Source organism: Labrus mixtus, chromosome 1, assembly GCF_963584025.1.
Source record: "Labrus mixtus chromosome 1, fLabMix1.1, whole genome shotgun sequence".
Classification (NCBI taxonomy): domain Eukaryota; kingdom Metazoa; phylum Chordata; class Actinopteri; order Labriformes; family Labridae; genus Labrus; species Labrus mixtus.
The window spans coordinates 19,720,384-19,739,583 of NC_083612.1; the positions used below are offsets into that span (position 1 = coordinate 19,720,384).

The 19,200-nt window shown below is 39.1% G+C and overlaps 2 protein-coding genes across 3 annotated transcripts in view; one reads left to right on the forward strand and one right to left on the reverse strand.

The window, feature by feature from the left end:
- syt7b (synaptotagmin VIIb) overlaps positions 1 to 15,614 on the forward strand; it is a 104,999-nt gene extending 89,385 nt beyond the window's left edge. For both annotated transcript variants that reach the window (XM_061037165.1, XM_061037164.1), the window contains exons 9-14: positions 4,361 to 4,481; positions 8,526 to 8,793; positions 8,897 to 9,066; positions 9,385 to 9,499; positions 9,699 to 9,898; positions 11,880 to 15,614. In XM_061037165.1, the coding sequence (XP_060893148.1) occupies positions 4,361 to 4,481; positions 8,526 to 8,793; positions 8,897 to 9,066; positions 9,385 to 9,499; positions 9,699 to 9,898; positions 11,880 to 11,984 (979 nt within the window). In that variant the 3' untranslated portion in view covers positions 11,985 to 15,614. The remainder of the gene's footprint in view (positions 1 to 4,360; positions 4,482 to 8,525; positions 8,794 to 8,896; positions 9,067 to 9,384; positions 9,500 to 9,698; positions 9,899 to 11,879) is intronic.
- A 2,922-nt stretch (positions 15,615 to 18,536) lies between these two features.
- sdhaf2 (succinate dehydrogenase complex assembly factor 2) overlaps positions 18,537 to 19,200 on the reverse strand; it is a 2,937-nt gene continuing 2,273 nt past the window's right edge. Inside the window, exon 4 of the mRNA XM_061037175.1 lies at positions 18,537 to 19,128. Coding sequence (XP_060893158.1) covers positions 18,998 to 19,128 — 131 coding nt within the window. The 3' untranslated portion in view covers positions 18,537 to 18,997. The remainder of the gene's footprint in view (positions 19,129 to 19,200) is intronic.

The following is a 19,200-nucleotide window of genomic DNA, read 5'->3' on the forward strand; positions in this document are numbered from 1 at the left end:
TCAGAAGATGCCCCTCTCTGTGGAACTTTTCTTGGATTTTTTTTTTTTTAACTGCCCTCTTTTTGAAGGCTCCTGTTACCATGGTTACTGTAACCCTGAGTAAAATGTGTTGTGGTAGTGAGTACACCCTTAAGTGGGAGCACACATTTCAGTAGTCATGGTTACAACAACCTCTAAAGAATGAATTATGTAACTTCTGTTGTGTTTTGTTGGAAATAGTCGCAAGCAGCTTTACATACTTTTCCTTCTGTTTAGACAAATTATAAAGTCAGTCACTGCTGCCGCATGAATGTGATGTAATTCATAATTTACTTCTAGCTTTGTTAACGAATAACATATACAGTATGTAGTGAAAATAATTCGGTTGGTATTCTTTCGGCAACCTGATGATTACCGCTGATTTTCGGTACTCATCTGTACTGCTTTGGGTAAAAATGCAAGTTTTAAAATGGTTTGAATGTTTGTGTGTGTGTGTGTGTGTGCGCGTGTGTGTGTTTGTGTGTATGTGTCCAGGTACGTGTGGACTAAATATGTATATTTTCAATAAACTCGCCCCCCCCACCCCACCCAATTGCTCCATGTCCCACAGGCCATCACTGTGTCAACAATCAGAGTAAGAGGATGCTGCACACAGCGGCAGGTCTTCATTTGCCTTTCACGTCACCACATATTTATCTGTAGTGACTATGATACTCCTAAACCCCAACTGCACAGGTCTAATATGTATCTTTAAGAAAACAGTATTAGTCTAAACTAGATGTGTCTCTTTTTCCAAAATGTTATCCAGAAAAAGCAGCACTCAAACAGTTAAAAAGGAAGAATTGTTTTGATCTCTTTGGGCACAAACTGCTGGCATATTTCTGCCTGACACGGAGCATTATGACAGCTCTCTTTGTACATGCCCAGCATTCAAATAGCAATAAATCAATTGCACTTGTGCATCATCTTGGATTCAAAAAAAAAGATTAACATTTTCTGATCTTTTTATAAATTGCCCTTCACATCATGTTCATACTCAGATCAAATGTTGTAAGTGTTGAGCAGATAGAGCAGCCAATATGCAGTTCAGCAAAAAGCATGTACAGTGTATTCATGCATGCATTGGATACATCAGCATTTACACAGTGTTAAAACGATAAAAGATTAATAGCCAAATACCTTCAGCAGCTCGATAAAGCTCACATCTCATTTGTAAATAAAGGGAGAATTTCCCGGTTGTGTTTATGTTGATTGTTTAACATTCAAGTGGTCTCTGTATCTTGTGCTGGCTGTTGATTTAGTTCAGTGAGCTGTCATTGAGCCAACCCCTCCTAGAAGAAAGCCTTTATAGACTATGTGTAAAGACCCTGACAGGCGTAAATGACGTGCTGTATAGGGAATGCCTCTGAAGAGTCATCCATGTATCAGCAACTGATCAGTTAATAGAAAAGATGGTGATAGAAGGCTACACTTGAAAGAATATATTCTTATCCTGTGAGTAAAAAATGTTAAACTGAACTGCTGCTGTGCCATAAAATCTACGTGGAAGATTAAAAGAGATGATCAAACATGACCTTTGTATAGGATAATGTGAGTTTTATATTGATGTATTATATGTGCTGCCTCTGGTGTTAGCAGAATCCTGCACACTACTCTTGCTAAGTATCAACAATTTATCAGAAAAATCACAACGTTTCAGTCCCTCTGAACCTTTGTCAACACACTTGACAAAGGTTCAGAGGAATTAAACAAAGATGGAAAAACAAATTTCCTCCTACAAATTGTTGAAAATGTACTGTTAAGCATGTCCTTGAGGTGTATACTTACATACTCTCAGCTGTTTTGATAAAACCCAGAGAAAACCCCTAATTTCTTTATTTGGTTTTGAATAAATTGAAATAACATGCTGAAAAGGATGAAAAGAAATCCTTCAGGGTACCAGAGAGGTCGAATATTTTGACCCTGAGAATTACTGAGTCAGTTTTTCTCCTGTTCTGTTGTCAAGGAAAGGGTGGCAAACAGTTTTCAATTTTAACACGGAAATCTGACATACTGCCAGTTAAAAAAGGGGAAAACCCAAAGCTGCCTATTGGTCTTTAGATTTTTAATGTGTAAAATGTTAAACATCTTTTTTCCCCCCTAAACTCCATACTTAGCTTGGCAATTATTTTCCCAAAGTCCAAAAATACTTAAAACATAAGAGACTAAAAATGTTTTCGACCTTTTCCACGTCTTTGGGCTAAGATCATTTATACAATAAATAATCCAAATTGCAAGTGTTCCTCCAAAAGACAGAATCAAACAAATAATTCAGTTCACAGACATTCGGGGGGGGGGGGGTAGAGTCATTGGCCTTATGAGACAACCAGGTGTTACCTGTGTGGCTGCTGTGTGTTATGTAATTATTTTCAGGCCGCACATTGTTCCCTGATGTGTTAGAGGTTGATATTTTTACCTTTCTTTTGGTAAATGTGTTCAAGCTGTCAGAGAAGCAAAACCACTCCTCCAGTTTCAGATGTCTTTTTTCAGCAGAATCATAAAACACAATAATAAGCTGTCTTTAGCGAGCCTGAGAAAGAATTTGTCATGTTTTGAATTAAGTGCGAGCTGCATTGTTGGTGCTCTGACCTGCAGATCACAGGAAACAAACGCAGAGTGACGAATTGATTCTTTCCCTTCCACACCATATCCTTTCCTCCACCTCTCTGTGTTTCTCTTGTTCACTCGTGCTTGTCTCTTTGCTGTACAAACCCCGTCTATCTCTCACCCCTCTGCTTCTCCGGCTTCCTTCTATTTTGCTTGCTCATGTGACATGTCAGTTTGCGTCCTCTCTCTCTGCTTTAGAGCATCTGACTGTTTTTTTTTTCCCCAAACCCAATCTGCTTTGTTTTTCTTCCAGGATTTTATCGCCCTCTTCTCCTCCATCTCTCTTTCAGCTCCGTTTTATTTGTCTCAGTCTGACATGAATTTGAGTCAGTAACCTCACTTTGTTCATTTTTCTAATCCTCAGAGTCTTAACAAAGACAAATCCTCCACTCAACCTTTTCTCAACCTTTGAGCACAGAGAAGTCAAATTTATCTTTCCGTCTCGGATTGTCTTTCCCTTAATACCTTCATCTAAACTTACATCTGCTCTTACCTTTCTGTTTTACAGCTCACCTGACATTTCTGTCTCTCTGACTCATCTTTATCACAACAATAAGTGCTCATAAGTCTGATTGGTCTGGTATCTGTTTGTTATATTTTCCCTTTTTAACAACTTGTTTTCAATGATTGTTTCAGTTACTTTGGTTTTTTCTAAGTATATTATTAATATATAATGTGACACAGAGTGTGTAAAGTGACAAGTGCTGATGAAAAAAGATTCACCAACAGGTGCATGTTTATCCTGGGGGCTTATTTGCTATAATTATGCTCAGAAATATACCAAGAACCCTACATTGCTCTGTCCACAGCAGTGAGGCTTTAACAAGCCCTGTTTCTAATGAGACAAACATTTCATGGCCAGAAGTAAACGGACGCTTTAACATCTAAAAGCATTTAAGTGATTATTTGCTCACTTTCCTTCCATGAATCAGATGAGAGGATTGCTACCTCTCTGATGTTTGTAGAGTAAATATAAAGCTCCCGTCAGTATAAAGACTGGAATCAGTGCGGAAACAGCAGGTTACAAACAAACACAAGAGCATAAAGTATGCCTAATTTAAATACAAGTTGTCAGTTTAGCTCTGTTACCTTTAGACAGAGCTACTCTAGCACTTAACCCTTTTCTGAGTTGTCATGCTAAGTTAAGCTAACTCGCTACTGGCAATAGCTTCATAGACAGCATACAGGTGTATACAATTTCTTATTCCTATTCTTCTTCCAAGACAAGAAAAAAGAAATTGTTTTCTTTGAAGAGAGAAAGAAAGAAGGAGCAAGAAACAATGACCAAGAAAGAAAGGCTACATTTTTTGTAGAATATTAGCCTTGGTGCTTCTGACTGCCTCCTCTGTTAGGTAAACATTGCCTTGCAGACTTATGTGGTGCCTGAATGGAACATTTTTGAACTTGGTTGCTCCCATATAGCAACAAGAATAGTGGAGTGGTTCGCTATTAATTTTGGATCTCAAGTCCTTGCTCAAAATTGGTTTCCCAGCTTATTCATGAAGTATTAAAAGGACTTGAGTTCTTCGAAACCAAACTTTGGAAAAGTATTTCTCTAATACCGCTCATTGTTCATTAGGGAAATGTAGTTTTAAAAAAAAGGGTTGGACCATTGTATAATTTGGATGAATTGAAGGACCGGAGCCCTAATGTGAAAAACAGCCCAACACCTATAGTACATAAAGCATGTAGCTGGTTATGTTCATGTGAGTATGTGTGTGTTTGGTTCCAACAGGACTCCAGGTAACAAACCAGGCAGCAGCCCCAGAGGTCAGACCCCAGACGAGACCGGACGTCGCCACAACGGACACTCCTCTGTTGACTTGGCCAACTCGGTCACCAGCGACATGCTCATGGTAACACACAATATTATCACATTTTATCTGTAGCAGCAAAAACACATTTTAATAATGAGACACCAGAAACTCGTCCTTAGTCCATTTGTTTTCCACTTTGCTCAACTCATCTATATTTAGAGGTGGACTGCTGTCAGGAAAGACTTTTAAATCATAATTAATGAGATGTCTGAGAGACTTGAACGGCGTTCCAGATCAGCTTTCTTAATAGAAAAAAAAAGTAACATGCAGACCTTGAACCAAACGAGCAATACCATTCATGCTTCCTATTGATTCAAAAAATAGTTAAATTCACAGCAACATGTCACGGAACAACGAGTCAACGTGATGAAGATGTACTGGCTGGCAACTGTTACATGACTGCTATGACTACTTTGCTAACTCGCTAATGCTCTCTCCTCCACCAAAAGCTCTTCTGATGTGTTTTATTGGCGATAGTAGCAAGTGACAAGTGTTGACTGTAGCTAAAACAACTCACCTATATTGTAACTGTTACGTTAGACATTTCTGCAGCAGTCTATCGCGTCCTTACAGTCATCCAAAGTGGTTAGCTAATACCATCTAGTGGCTAATATCAACAGAAGAAAAACACGTCCGCTATCATCTCTTTTGGTCTGGGAACTCCCTCTGACCGTTTATTCTGCGCATGCTCACATTACCTCTTAATGGTGCACGCATGCTCTAATAATGATGTCACTGGGTGGGCTATTTAACATGGCTTTGCACTTAAATTCAGTAATATGCTTAACAGTAACTTTTGTTATTGTGCTTTAGTGAGAGTTAAGTGTGAAGTGTTTTATTCTCTTACAACTCCTTTGTAGCCTTGGCCTTTTATTTTTAGCCATGCCATTTTGTTAGAGTAATGGCTGATATGTGAGAACAATTTTGCAACTTCAGACAATCATGTTGGTGTTAAAGCCAACATTTTGTGTAGGAGAAAAATGTTCAGATTGGTCTTTATTGTAGCTGTGGCCATCAAGTTTACAAGATGTTTTTAAAGTTTCTGACAAAAGTTGTTATAAACCAGACTTAACAATCGCAGTCATTTTGCTTGAGGTGCTTTCATGTATTTGTATGCCGCCCACTGTCAATAATACTCTGTTGTTTCTGGAGGAGATTGTGAGAAAAGAAAGCCTACACACTTCATTATTTGACCATAGTCCAATGAAAAGTTATGCAAAAAGTTTTCTTCCTCACAAGTCTTTCATCACTCAGAAAGTAGTCTTCACCCCAGTCAGCTCGTACACCTGTTGATCATCACAGTTAGTTATAACTGTACAGTATGGATCTGCATACTGGAACATATACAGTAATCATCACCCTGAGGTGAGATGGTGGGGACATGTGCTTTATTCAGCGACGTTCATAATTAGTAAGAACCCGCTGTGCTGTGGGTGCAGAGAGAATATGGCAGACATGGGTATGAGCAGTGTGTAATTATGTGGCTCACATGGTGTGTCTAAGGGACTCATACTGGTGGTGGGTGCTAATGATAATACTCATTCCAGGCAGTTTTGCCAAAGGCTTCTATAAATTACACAGCCCTCCTTTCATGCTGAAAATACCCATACAGCACTTTTGAGCCACTTGTGCTTCTGTAGAAAAAGCAATGGCTGACAAAAAAAGGGATGCTATGTAATGGCTCTGAATGTCAAAGTACATATACATCCAACCTCTTCTAGTGGCTCAGGTGATAGGCGTTGGAGTAGGATGTGTTGGAGTCGTGTTAGCATCACATGGCTTTTATCAGGATGTACTCTGACACTGCTTTCATTTTTGTGACGCTTATAGATCAACATATAGCAGTAAAAGGTTATGCATATGTGTCACCACACATTTACACAATTGTGATGTTCTTTGCTATATTTCTGTTAAAAGATAAGGCAGAGGATGTAACTTGTTTTATTGTCAATATTTTCACCAATGGGCGTCTGTAGCCTAGTTGCTAGTGTGAGCCCCATGTGCTGAGGAGGAGGCTGTAGTCCTCCAGGCAGGCGGCCCGGCTTCAGGTCCTGTCTGTGGCTTCTTTCCTGCTGACGTTCCCCTCTCTCTCTGTCCCTGGTTTCTGGTTTTATCCACTGTCCTGTTTCTACAATGAAATCATAAAAAATTAAAAATTAAAAATAAAAATCACGAATCCATCTGTTCCAGTCTGTATTCACATAACCTGTTGTACTCACACCCAAAAAGGTAACCCATTCATACAGGAAATATCATTAAAAAAACAAAAACGGTGTGTATCCTTCATTTTTTTTAAAAAGGGCTAAATAATGATTACTCAAACATTGGCGCAACATAGCTTTTGGAATACATAACAGATAAGAGTAAATGGTATACTTGTTGGGGACTAAATTCAACAGTAGATTAATAAGTTGTGTTGGTGTTTACAGCAGCTGGAGGGTGTATGTAGAAACAACTAAAAATGAAGTATAATGCCAATTTAAATTCTAATGAGGAAACATGTCAGCCAGTGCAACATATAGCTCAATTATGAGTTTTAATAGTGTTTAGATAACAGCCGAGGTCAGGTCTGAGGAATAAACCAGCTTTATTTAAATAGATCATATTTGTCTCTGTAGAACCATTCATTGTTGGATTTGCGTTTTCCCATTGTTTTGTTATCAATTAAAGTAAACGGATATCACTAGGTGTTGTTTCTATTAGTGCTGTGCAAACCTGGCAACAACTTGTGCCACAAGAGAATTGGCATCTCCAGCACATGGGTTGTTTTGGTATCAGAAAAAGAAATTACAGAGGAAAGTTTAAAAACTGAATCAGAGCGGAGGACTCTGGGAAAAAGAGAAGGGCGCCCAATGCACAAAATGGGGAAAAGCAATTTAGGCCAGCTGTTGGGTGGAGGAGTGCATAATGAAAAGTGATCATATTCAGCATGGAGAATGAGACTGAGCAGCACCATCAGAAATATGTGGAAGAACACTGAATTGGATATTAAATTCCTGGAACTGCTCCTTGAGTAATGCCTCCAGCTCTTCCCCAATCAGATAACACTTTTTTTAAACTGGCTTTCTCTACCTCCCTCAAGGCCATGCCACCATCAGTCAGAGGGTATGTCAACCATCAGATAATCTGCCTCTCATCTCCACACAGCCATGGACACAAATGCCTTTATCGCATAGCATGAAGCTAGTTTGTTTGTTTGAGGCTTTGTTTTTAACGCTGGAGTTTAGAATGAGTCCCTCAATTGAATCGAAGTCTACAATTAATGTTTTACCACGCTCTTTTGTATGTGTTTAATCTGTGTGTGAACAGGCTGTTAATATTGCTGTGTGTTGAACGAGTGGTCTGATAAAAAGTGGTGTAATTCTCATGGTGCAACATTGTGTGTACTCTTAAACAACACATTGCTGGACTAACATTGTCAGAACAATTTGCAATTTCAAAAGATGACAGTTGTTTTCATTTGCTCATTCAGTTACATAACAGACACTCAGTAGTTTATTATATAGAGAGCTAACACAGTCTGCAGATGAGGACTTTGTGGTGATGTTAAAAGCTCCTGAACAAGTGAGTAAGTACATCTCGACTCAAGTTTGTTCCATCAACAACTTCATGGTCATATTAAGACGTGTGATGCTGCAGATTTTTTTGTGTATAATGTAATGACATTGTTTCCACCTAATTTAACTGTATAAAATAAGGGTGACTAAATTTAAGACACACCTTTTGTATAATAGTGCAATATAATTCAACAGCAACACAAGCACCAGCAATCAAAACATCTGGTAACTGTGTGTTTTTCTCCCAGTCTACTTCATGATGGAAATGTTATTAGTCACTTAAAGAACAAACGTATCATAAAGAAATGTGATTGGGTCTTATAATGTATCTATGAGAGGTGTTCGTTGTAAGACAATCTTTACTCAGGATTGGTCCAAACATTTAAAAACAGTGCTACATTTTTAGAAAGAAACCAATATAGTCTGCCTCCAATACAATGTTGCTAAATTATATATGATGCTTGATGCTTCTAAACTTAAATTAAGGTAATTAAATAAAGTTGTCTACTCCTCCCGTTTCTCTCAGATGTCTCCAGGTTCAGAGGAAGACGATCACGAGGGTCCGGTGTGTGAGAAGTTGGGTCGTATTCAGTTCAGCGTTGGATACAGTTTTCAGGACTCCACCCTCACCGTCAAAATCCTCAAGGGCCAGGATTTGCCTGCTAAGGACTTTTCTGGCACCTCTGATCCGTTTGTCAAACTCTACCTACTGCCAGACAAGAAGCACAAACTGGAGACCAAAGTCAAGAGGAAGAACCTGAACCCTCACTGGAACGAGACCTTCCTGTTTGAAGGTTTTCTAATGCCTTCAATGTAAACGTTACAATATTCACATCCATGTTCTCTTTGTCCATCAGTGTGACACATTGGGACTTGTTTGTTTCAATTTTTCCCAAGGGTTCCCCTATGAGAAGGTGGTGCAGAGGACTTTATACCTGCAGGTCCTTGACTATGACCGCTTCAGCAGGAACGACCCCATAGGAGAGGTCTCCATCCCCCTCAACAAACTGGACCTGGCCAACATGCAGACTTTCTGGAAGGAGCTGAAACCATGTAGCGATGGCAGCGTGAGTAAAATGGAAAAAGGGGAGGGAGGGAAAGAGGTGGAGGAGAGAAGAGGGGAGGAGGGGAAAGCAAAGACGGGACAGAATGTAACGGGTGATGTCATTCCTGGCTGGCGTGATGCTCCCGAGGGAGCTGTGGCAGCGTGCTGGTGGGAGAAGAGATAGAGGGGAATATGGAGAGGCTGACAGGTAGACGATGAAAACACAGACAGCCAGAAGGGAAAAAAAACAGAAACACACAGAAGGCAACAGAGGGTAGAACAATGTGAAAAGGCAATAAAAAAGTAAACAAGCCTCCGTTGTTATGTATAATTTCTGCAGGGGAGTCGAGGGGATCTGCTGGTGTCTCTGTGCTACAATCCAACAGCCAACACCATCACTGTGAGCATCATCAAAGCCCGCAACCTCAAAGCCATGGACATCGGAGGCACTTCTGGTATAATAAATGCCCCTTCATCTTGCATGTCCTTATATTTTTGCCTTCTACATCAGCGCTGAATCAAAAATAAGACAAGACCATGATGGTTTTGTTCACTAGAAAATGTTTTTAAATCCACAAAAGCACACCATTGCATTGCACACCCGCATTCAAGTTGAAAAGGATGTCGTAAATTGACATATTTCACTCTCATTAGATCCCTATGTAAAAGTGTGGTTGATGCACAAGGACAAGCGTGTGGAGAAGAAGAAGACGGTGGTAATGAAGCGCTGTCTCAACCCTGTCTTCAACGAGTCCTTCCCCTTTGACGTGCCTGCCCACGTGCTGAGGGAGACCACCATAATTATCACCGTCATGGACAAGGACAGGCTCAGTCGCAATGATGTCATTGGAAAGGTATCACCGTCCCTCTTCTTCGCTTCTTCCTTCCTTCCTCCTGTCTTCTTCTTCTTCTTCTTCTTCTTCTTCTCTTCCTCTGTGTTGTACTGACTCAGACGGACAGCCAGCAGCCAAACACTGAGTCAGTCTCTACTGACCCCTGCTGGAACATGCAGACCACTCTTCCTTATTATAGATGAATAAATGTTAAACATGTGTAAATTAAAAAACACTTTTTTTTTTACCATGAACTCGCTGCTTTCATTTAGATGTATAACAGTGACCAATATGCATGCCATGTAGGCCAGAGCAGGTACATACACAACTAGCCTCCACCTTAATTCTCTTCTTTAGAAGATAAATACATTTTATGCCCAAAAAGGGAAGATTGGCTCTTCCAAATTACTCAAAGATCTTAAACACAATTCAAAGCTACCATCTGCAAAGTTTGCAAGTTAAGTTTTTAAGTTGTAGGGTTACCATTAGCCTACATGTGTGAGGTTGTTGGTTATTTAGTTTTAGGATCTGTTATTTCCTACAGATTGATTATTTCCTCATGCTTGATAATTGTTAGGAACAGTTAAGCTCAAGAGATCAGTTAGTGGTAAAGTAGGTCACTTTCTTTCTCTGATATTCTTTAAAAGAGCTGCTCTCTTTAAACCTCGAAACAAATCATCGTTCATTCTTTATAAAATGCGACTGGATTCTTAATCTCACACATTGATCAGCTCTCTATGTACAAATGTACACCATTGAATATTCAACAATAATGTAACATAATAAACAAGACAATAGTGCAGTGGTGAGTAGTGCAAACAATAGTGATATATAAAAATGATACATTATGTAATAATGTAACAGATGGGTTCATTTACATGAGGTAGATGGTTTTTACAGTGAAGTACTCACATCAAGGCAGTGTGCATTGATAGAAGCTGAATCAAAGATAGTTTTTAGTGATACACTTGATGGTTTCAAATAAGTAGTTGAACTGGCCGAGTCTGCACTGTTCACACAGTATTTGAGACAGCTGAACATTGCAGAAATAGGACTTTGCCTTCGTGCATACAGCACTGTCTATCAAAGTCAAATTCCTTGTTTGCGTGAGCATACCTGGCACATAAAGATGATTCTGATTCTGAAAAACAAAAACAGTAGTCAAATTAAAGAATTCTTCTCAGGAAACATCCTAGGAAAAAAATCAAGAATTTAAACTCCAAAATGAGTTTCTGCTGTTGCATTATTCCATTTCTTTCCCCCATTTTCCCCATTGCTAAATTCAATTTGAGTATTTTTCTCAACCATAGTAGATCATAGTCCTTGTGAATACTGACTGACTTATTTATTTAAACCAAACCCACCTTCTCTGTAAGTACAGATATGTACTTTAATGGAGTACAGAGCTCCGAGATAAGATAAGAAGATATATTATGAAATGCCTAAAGACCCCAAAGCTGAAATCAAATCCTTGGTCCTTTAGACACTGTAAGAGTAATCTCCATGAGCTATTGTGTTCTCTGTCATTCATACACTACTACAGTAATTGCAGGTTTTATACTTACCTGTCTAACCGTATAAATGATCTGCCTACACTCAACAGTTGGAACATGCAGCCTATAATATCACAATCTGAATAGCTTGTGTTTGATTGGAGGACAATGGAAAACTTGAGCAGTGTTTTCTGTGACGTGTACAGATCTTGATTTCCTTTCTACTTAGTGTCTGATCTTCATTAGTGTCAGCATTAGCCTTCTCACAGTAATTCAGCAAGTGAAATCTCTTCCTCTTAAGGCTTTTTTTCTGCCCTGGATTTGAGTTAAATTCCTATTAGAGTGGCAGGCTTAGTGCCGAAAGCAGGGCTAGACTTAACACTCACAGTGAGGGTTTTTTTTCCTTTCTTAAAACCCCACAGCTTTTTGGGGGGGAAAAGCTCTCCACAAATAAAATCAACCTCTGTGGGACATTACAAGAGATACACTCATACTTTTATTTCTTGCAGATTTATCTTTCCTGGAAGAGTGGCCCTGCAGAGGTAAAACACTGGAAAGACATGATGGGTCGCCCTCGTAATGCCGTGGCCCAGTGGCACGCTCTGAAGGCCTGAGGGACCAAGCAACCTTCCTGCCTACAGGCTTTCCCTCCCCAGAATCCAGCGTCACTCTGCCCTCAGCACATACCCCTTCTTCTCCCTAACTGCAGTCTTTGGCTGGAGATAATGTCTGTCATCTCTTTGTTCTCAGGCCTCTTTGATATCCTCTGCCCTCAGTCCTTGTGACACCATCCTTACGTTTCACTCTTGTCAGGCTCTGATTCCCACCTGACCCCCCCCTTTCATTCCTTAAATGTCTTTGATGTCATCACTCATTTCCTCCGTATGCTCTTTTCCTTTTTTTTTCTTTTTAAAGATACCCTGCCCTCCACCTTGTCAGACATGCCTGGTATTTAACATGACCAGCACATCTTGCCACCCATAAATACAAACTATCAACCAAAAATGGATCAAGCTGATATTCCAGTGATCCTCTGGGGCAGCAAGATGGGCTGTGTTCAAGCCTGTGCAACCATTTTCATCTGGTGTTGGTGAGGAATTTCCCCCTCTGCTTCTTACCACTGTCTTCAACTCTTCTTACGTTACTGTCATTATTCTTCTACACCCTGAAAAAATCAGGAAATTCAACACAAGCTTAGGAAGAGAAATATGCTGTATGTAAAATGTAATTGGACTGGAATTGGCCTCCACTTCCACTCCTTACTCTCACTTTGGCACCACTGTAATAATTCTCCCCCGGCTGGAACCCTTTGTTGTCTGTGCGTGCTGTGGGTGATGTGCCGTAACCCAAAATGAAGTTAAAAAAAAAAAAAGAAAATAAGATATGAACATGAACATTTAAAGCTGGTTCCACAGGTCACGTGTGAAAAAAAACCTTCCTATTATTTGGAAAAAAGAAATCCCAGTCGACAGGGGGAAAAAAATAATACAATTAATGTTTTTGTTTTTGTTTTTTGTATTGATTTTTTCTTTCCAAAAGAAAATAGAGAATCACCCTGTTCTTCCAGGCACATAAAATAAGCAAAAAGCCAGCTTCTAGAAGTGTGGCGGTGTGGGATTTTGAATGTGTTTGTGTGAATGAGGCAGTGTTGTGGACTTGAACAGATACATTTGAGATATTGTAGAAAACAGCATTTCCCTTGATCATTTAACATGAAGGTATTGTTAAAATGTGTGGTGTTGCAGTTAGTTGAAGACCTGGGGAGGTCACTATTAGGTTTCAGGGTCGGTTCACTCAGATGAAAGACGCACACACACACAGTATTGTCTATTGACCGTTGGTGGTATAAAGGCAGGCTGATAGCGTTTGTTGTATTTAACTGGGGTTTTGCCCCTGAATTGCTGCTGCCATATTCAAATGCAAAGCAGATCAATAGGATTTCATTGTGGTGCTAACAGTGTTTGAAATGGCTTTAGTGAAAAATGTAACAGTGGCTTGTCTTTCCAGAAAAAAAAAATCGGTGTTAATCAGCTAATTGAAAAACACCTCGGTGAAAGGGTTTTCATTGTGACTGGAGAAAAACATTCGACAACGAAATCTGGCCTCAGCAACAACAGTTATTCAAGCTTCATTATTAAATGTACTTTTGTCACTATTAAGAGGTTGGACAGGTTGAAGTAGCACACCGGAAACTAAAACAGATTTCTATTTCATGATCCTGCCAGGGGCATTTTATTTTAACGACATGTTAAAAAGGCTGCATTAAAGGTCCCTTTACTAGCTTTTTTTTTTTTAATCTCAGAAAAAATGGTTTACACAGCTGAATGTTATATCATTATGTGGTAAACGTCAGTGATGGGGCAATAAAATAGGCCCTAGGCTGCAGAAGATTAATAAGAAATGATGAAACAAAACAGCACTGCCAGTGATATTTCTTTGTCAGGTGTCAAATGGAATTGATCTGAAAATCCAAACAATATTTCTTGCTTCGGCTAAACTCACATGTTATGAATGCAGGCGGTTAATGGCTCTGTTAGGGTTACAGACGGATGTATGTTGAGAAATCAGATGAGGTGAGATCAATGTAAATGCGCCATCAGTGTCACCCAGGTAACAACATAACTGTCAGCCGTACAGCTGGATTAGCTGTTACATCCTACCTTTTCATTTTTACCAAACACTGAGTCCAAGTATCATTATTGGACCTGTTTTTTGTTGTTGTTGTTGTGAGGTCTTTGAAGTTAGAAGTCAGTCTTCCGGTTGTTTGCCTCGCTGCCTGAATGTGACCTCCCCTGAGTCCTGTATAGGTCTGTGCTGACCAGATGAGTGGAAACAAATTAGAGTAATAATATCTGGGGGGGGGAAGTCTTTTTACATTCCACTGTTTGTTTTTGTCTTCTGGATGTGTGTTTGCATTTGTTAGTATGTGTGTTTGCATTGTGGGTGAGTGTCAATATTGAAAGTTTAGTTTGTGTGATTGTATTTTCTGTGAGTCTCTATGTGTGTGTGTGTGTGTGTGTATATATATCTGCACTGAGTTCTATTTTGCCAGTTTAATACAGAACCGCATTGTTTACCATTTTTATTCTGTATGAAACAATCCAGATGTACAAAGAAATGTTTTGTTTTTTTAAAGTCGTCACTTCTTTAAGATTCACTGCACTCGTTGAAGCTGAAGCTGGAACAAACCTCTCTTAATAGCGTGTTATTTTCCTCATGAGTGGACTTTTGGTCTGGTAGGCAAATCGGTTATACACGAGCTGAAAGCCAAGGACAAAGATAAAAACCACACAAATGAGCTTTACAGCAATGCTAGATTTAAATAAAAAAAACTTTTGTTATACTATTAAGAAATGGATTTTATTGCAAACAGAATTAGATAACCATACTTTGTCCTTTCTGTCCTTCTAATCTGGTCCGTTATGATTCATCAAGACCAAAATAAAAAGAAGGGTGGCACCTTGAAATCATTGCTGACGTTGCCCCGAAACACCCCCATTGTGCACACATGCTTTCTGGCACAAAGTGTTCTGTGTGTGCCTTATGTACCCTGCCACGCCTCGCTCTTCACCATATGTGATCCCTCCCTCCAAGTGTCAGGGAGGGGGGGAGGAGAAAAAAGAAAAGTGAGAGAGGAGATAATCATCACCTCTTTGCATCACTGTTAGCTACATCTCAGGTCAGAGCATTGGAGCATCCCAAAATAACACAGTCTGTCCTGATGGCCCTGTGTGTGTTAAACAAGGCGTTACATTCCAAAGGCTTAGTGAAAGTCACTTAAATCAATGCAGGTACCATTTTCTTTTTAAAAAAAAGTCAGGGTTTGGTGTCTTTTAGCTTTTAAGGAATCGAGCTAGATCTGTCCGTCTACACTCTTCACTAGCCAATTGCCATATTCTGGTACTTATTCTTGGACACGCTCGCATTTCTGATTTAGGGCATTCTCTTGTGGGGGAAAGCTTGAGACCAAGAGAGGTTTACCAGCAACATTATATCTGATATACTGTACAAATGAATGTGAAGTGTCCTGTATGGAAAAAAAAGAGAAAAAAAATCATCAGTATATTCTGGGGTTGTTGATATCTGTCTGTCTTCGGTATCACAGCCCCTCTCTCACGCCCTCTTCTCTTTGTAGTTACACATCCGTGGGGTGCACAATGTCAAATATCAACCATTTATTTTTTTTAAACCTGTACAGTGTATATAAAAACATAAATGTGTATATAAAACAAAGAAAACTCTGATATTGTTTTGATTGTTTTTTAAGCTTGTTTTTCTATTTTTTCAAGACAGTTGTGTATTTTTATTTTTTTTACACAAAGGTGTTAAGGGAAGTATTCACATCCTTTACTTAACTAATGGTATCAAACATTAATAAAGAAATATATAATTTAAAGTCCTAATCCTGCCTTAGTAGTAATCAGTAAAAGTACAAAGTGGCAAGCATTATCAGCAACATGTACTTCAGGAATCAAAGTTAGAAAGTCATCTCTCCGGGCAAAAAAGGCTCTAAAACTACATTTAAAACTTCATATTTAACTGCGATGTTGAGTATGTTATTCCAGAGATTCCAAGAGGAATAAACCCCCCTCTTAAATGTCACCAAATAAATCTTAGGGGTCTTTTTTCCTTGTCTCAGCATTCTGCGTTAAAGAACGATTTTCTGAAAAAACGAAGGATTTGGAGGTAAACAAGAAACCTATAGTAAGGTTCTCAGGTCAATCTATTATCATTAAGAAATTATATATATTTTTTATTATAAATAAGTATATGTTATAGTCATGTTTTTTTTTTAAATGTTAAATACTGATCTGAAATGTAAATTGTAACAGCTGATGAAGTTTAAATATATGTTTTCCCCTGAAATGTTGAGAGTATTACAACGGCTTCAATTAGAAATACTCAAGTAAAGAAACAACAAAGTAAAGGTATTAAAAGTGATGCAGCTCATCTTCAAAGCATTCAATCTTCAGCAAATCTGAAAGCTAGAGATCAAAGTGTAAACCAGTAGACTCTATCACATATTTCCAAGACAGTCATTGCAAAATCAGTCTCAATCTCACTTTGATAGATTGAGGGTGTTGATACCATCAGTTAATTTAGTAGAAGATACATTACAAATACACAGACAAACTCAGAAAGCCACTGATATAATAGACACATCTGGTTATACAGAGATTATATACATGTGCTCTCTTTATTATTCCTTCTCTTCCAGCTTGACAGAAATAGGTCGACGACTGTACGAGTGATTTTCACAGGTCTTCAGAGTTGGTGCTCTTCCTTAGAATTAAGGTAATTGCCTGTTCTGCCTCCCACAGTGTGTTCACTGCATCTTTGACACAAGATAACATCTGAGTAAAAACTGTGTTTCATATGTCCTGCTGAGAGAGGCTGTCTAATTTACCAACTTATTTAACACACTCAAAGTTAAGCGTGGCAGAAGAATCTCTCAGCAGAGAGAGCCGCTTCCCTCTGCTCACGACTCTCCAGGAGACATGTGAAGACATGAAGGCTGGGGATGCTTATGGTGTTGGTGGCGGAGGAGAGAAGAAACAAGAGAGAACATGAGATTGAAATTCCAGGGGAGCGGAGGGTGACGGCAAGAATGAGGATAAAACAGAGAGCTGTCACGACACAGGAAGCAGCAGTGGAGGATGACAGAAGCACAGGGCTACAGATAGGCACAGTGGGTGTGCGTGGGCAACTGATGAATACACACTCCAAACAAGCCTCCGAGCAAGAACGATGGGAATTCTGCTCCTCCTGCTTGTTAGATCCACAGGTGGCATCTTTTTTTTTTGTCAAGACAGGAGATTATCACAGCCAGTGAGGATCACTTTTAATGAATCTCAAATATACTTAAGTTTGTAGTGCATGGTCATTTAGTTTGAATAACTTTACATACAGTTAGGTAAGATTAAACTACTAACCTTTCCTAGATTCAATTGGTGATTCAATCTTTGGTCTTAATAACTCCAAAAGGTCTTGAGAGAAATGTTGAGAATCCCTAGTTTAGTCCTCTGTGTTTTTTCTTGAACAGTACATTATGTTTGAAAGTTAATCATATAATTGCTGGTGTAAAACCAAAGCCTTCATTTGCACTGTCAAAATAGGTAATGCACTGAAACGTATCCGATTGTAAATAGAAAGTTGCAGAAAATGCCAATTTGCCACAATTCCCCAAAATGAATTGAAATACTGCTCTTTAATAAATGCTCTTTGTTACCTGTCTGCATTGATTAGGACATAAGGTGACACAGATGGCAGAAGAGCAAAACACACAGAGGGACACCCTGAGAACATGAAAATGGAAGGCTGAGATTCTTACTCGACATAAAGTAACAAAGAAAAACAAACATCAACATTGGTGTTATTTCTGCAGGATTGTCTCATTTGTGTAACAGCTCACCAGTGGATCATGTGTACATTATTATTCCATGGGCGTACAGAGGCAGTCATCTGCTTTGAGATTCTGAGCACATCTCCTGGCCAGAGGGCATTTCCCTTCTGCTCTCAGTACAAGGTTCCACTGAACCGACATGACACACAGCCAGGCAGGATATTTATCCCATGGTCAACACACATTGATCCAGAGCTGGAGGAGGGAAATAATAATGACCTTGTCTATAGGTAACGTCTTAAAGCAGAAATATATGTGGATAAATTAGAAAACTGGCATAGACGAAAGTTTCCCTGATTCTTTTTTATTTGAAATAAAAACATGCAGCCTATTCTGTTAATAGGGTCCCATCCATCTCAAATAAATTTGATTTAATATAAGGGTGTATTTTCAGATTGTTTGCACCTTGTTTTTGTTATCATTGGTAAATTTAAGATTAAAGATTTAGTCATTCAAATAGACGTTGGAGCTATGAAGTGTTGTTTTAGCATTTCTCTCTGCAGGATATATATAAGGTATGTGACATATGTGCTATGGTTTACAGGTGAGCAATTTTTCACAGATCAGGACAGCAGTTGTTTCATTTTGACAGTCACTGGATTAAGGTGATGTGGTTCCCCCTGGTGTCCACTAACAGGTACTGCAGGCCAAATCAGCTTTGTTGTGTAACAAATGCTCAGTGTCAATCATGGCCACCTCCAATATGTGATTTAACCCCATATTATATGAAAGTAGTAATAAAAGACTCGACACAAGCAGCAAATAACAGTGCACACCATGATTTATTAAATAACCCAATATGTAATATAGGCACAGTAAAATCATAGAACAGAAGAAAACCATGAATATTAAACAAGCTTGGCTTAGTGGGTGGGAGTGAGTGGATACAGTTTTTGGTATTCACACAGATAATTAGCTTGTATGTTTTTCAAAGTTGGCTTGTTCAGTTTGCACCTCACAAACTGAGCAGTTAAATACATTCTTTAATCACAAATTTACAATACAATGAAGGCAAAATATTCAGAACAGCTTCATACTGTGTTGCATTAATGTTGGTCAGTCTTCTCTTAGCTTCTCAGATTCTTCTCCCTTAAACATTGGACTGAGACTGTTTTGGAGACAGTATGTCGTATGTAGGATTTTCCTGGAGGGTTATGACCCTTGTATTTCACACATTGTCCCACCTAAAATGAGCCTCTGAGAAGGTCCAGAGGTCCATCGACCTCATTGACTTTCCTTGTCCAGGTACTCCAAGTTGGGTGCGTCTAACCTCTGTTCCTGGTCGCGATTCTTTGTGAACTCCTTCAGCATATCCATGACCTCTCCCTGGTAAACCTCAGGGGTGGGCTGAGCTTCTGAAAGCAAAGAGGAGAAGAGTTTCCTATTTATCCTCTTTATCATTATTTATCACGAACATGATGTTTTGC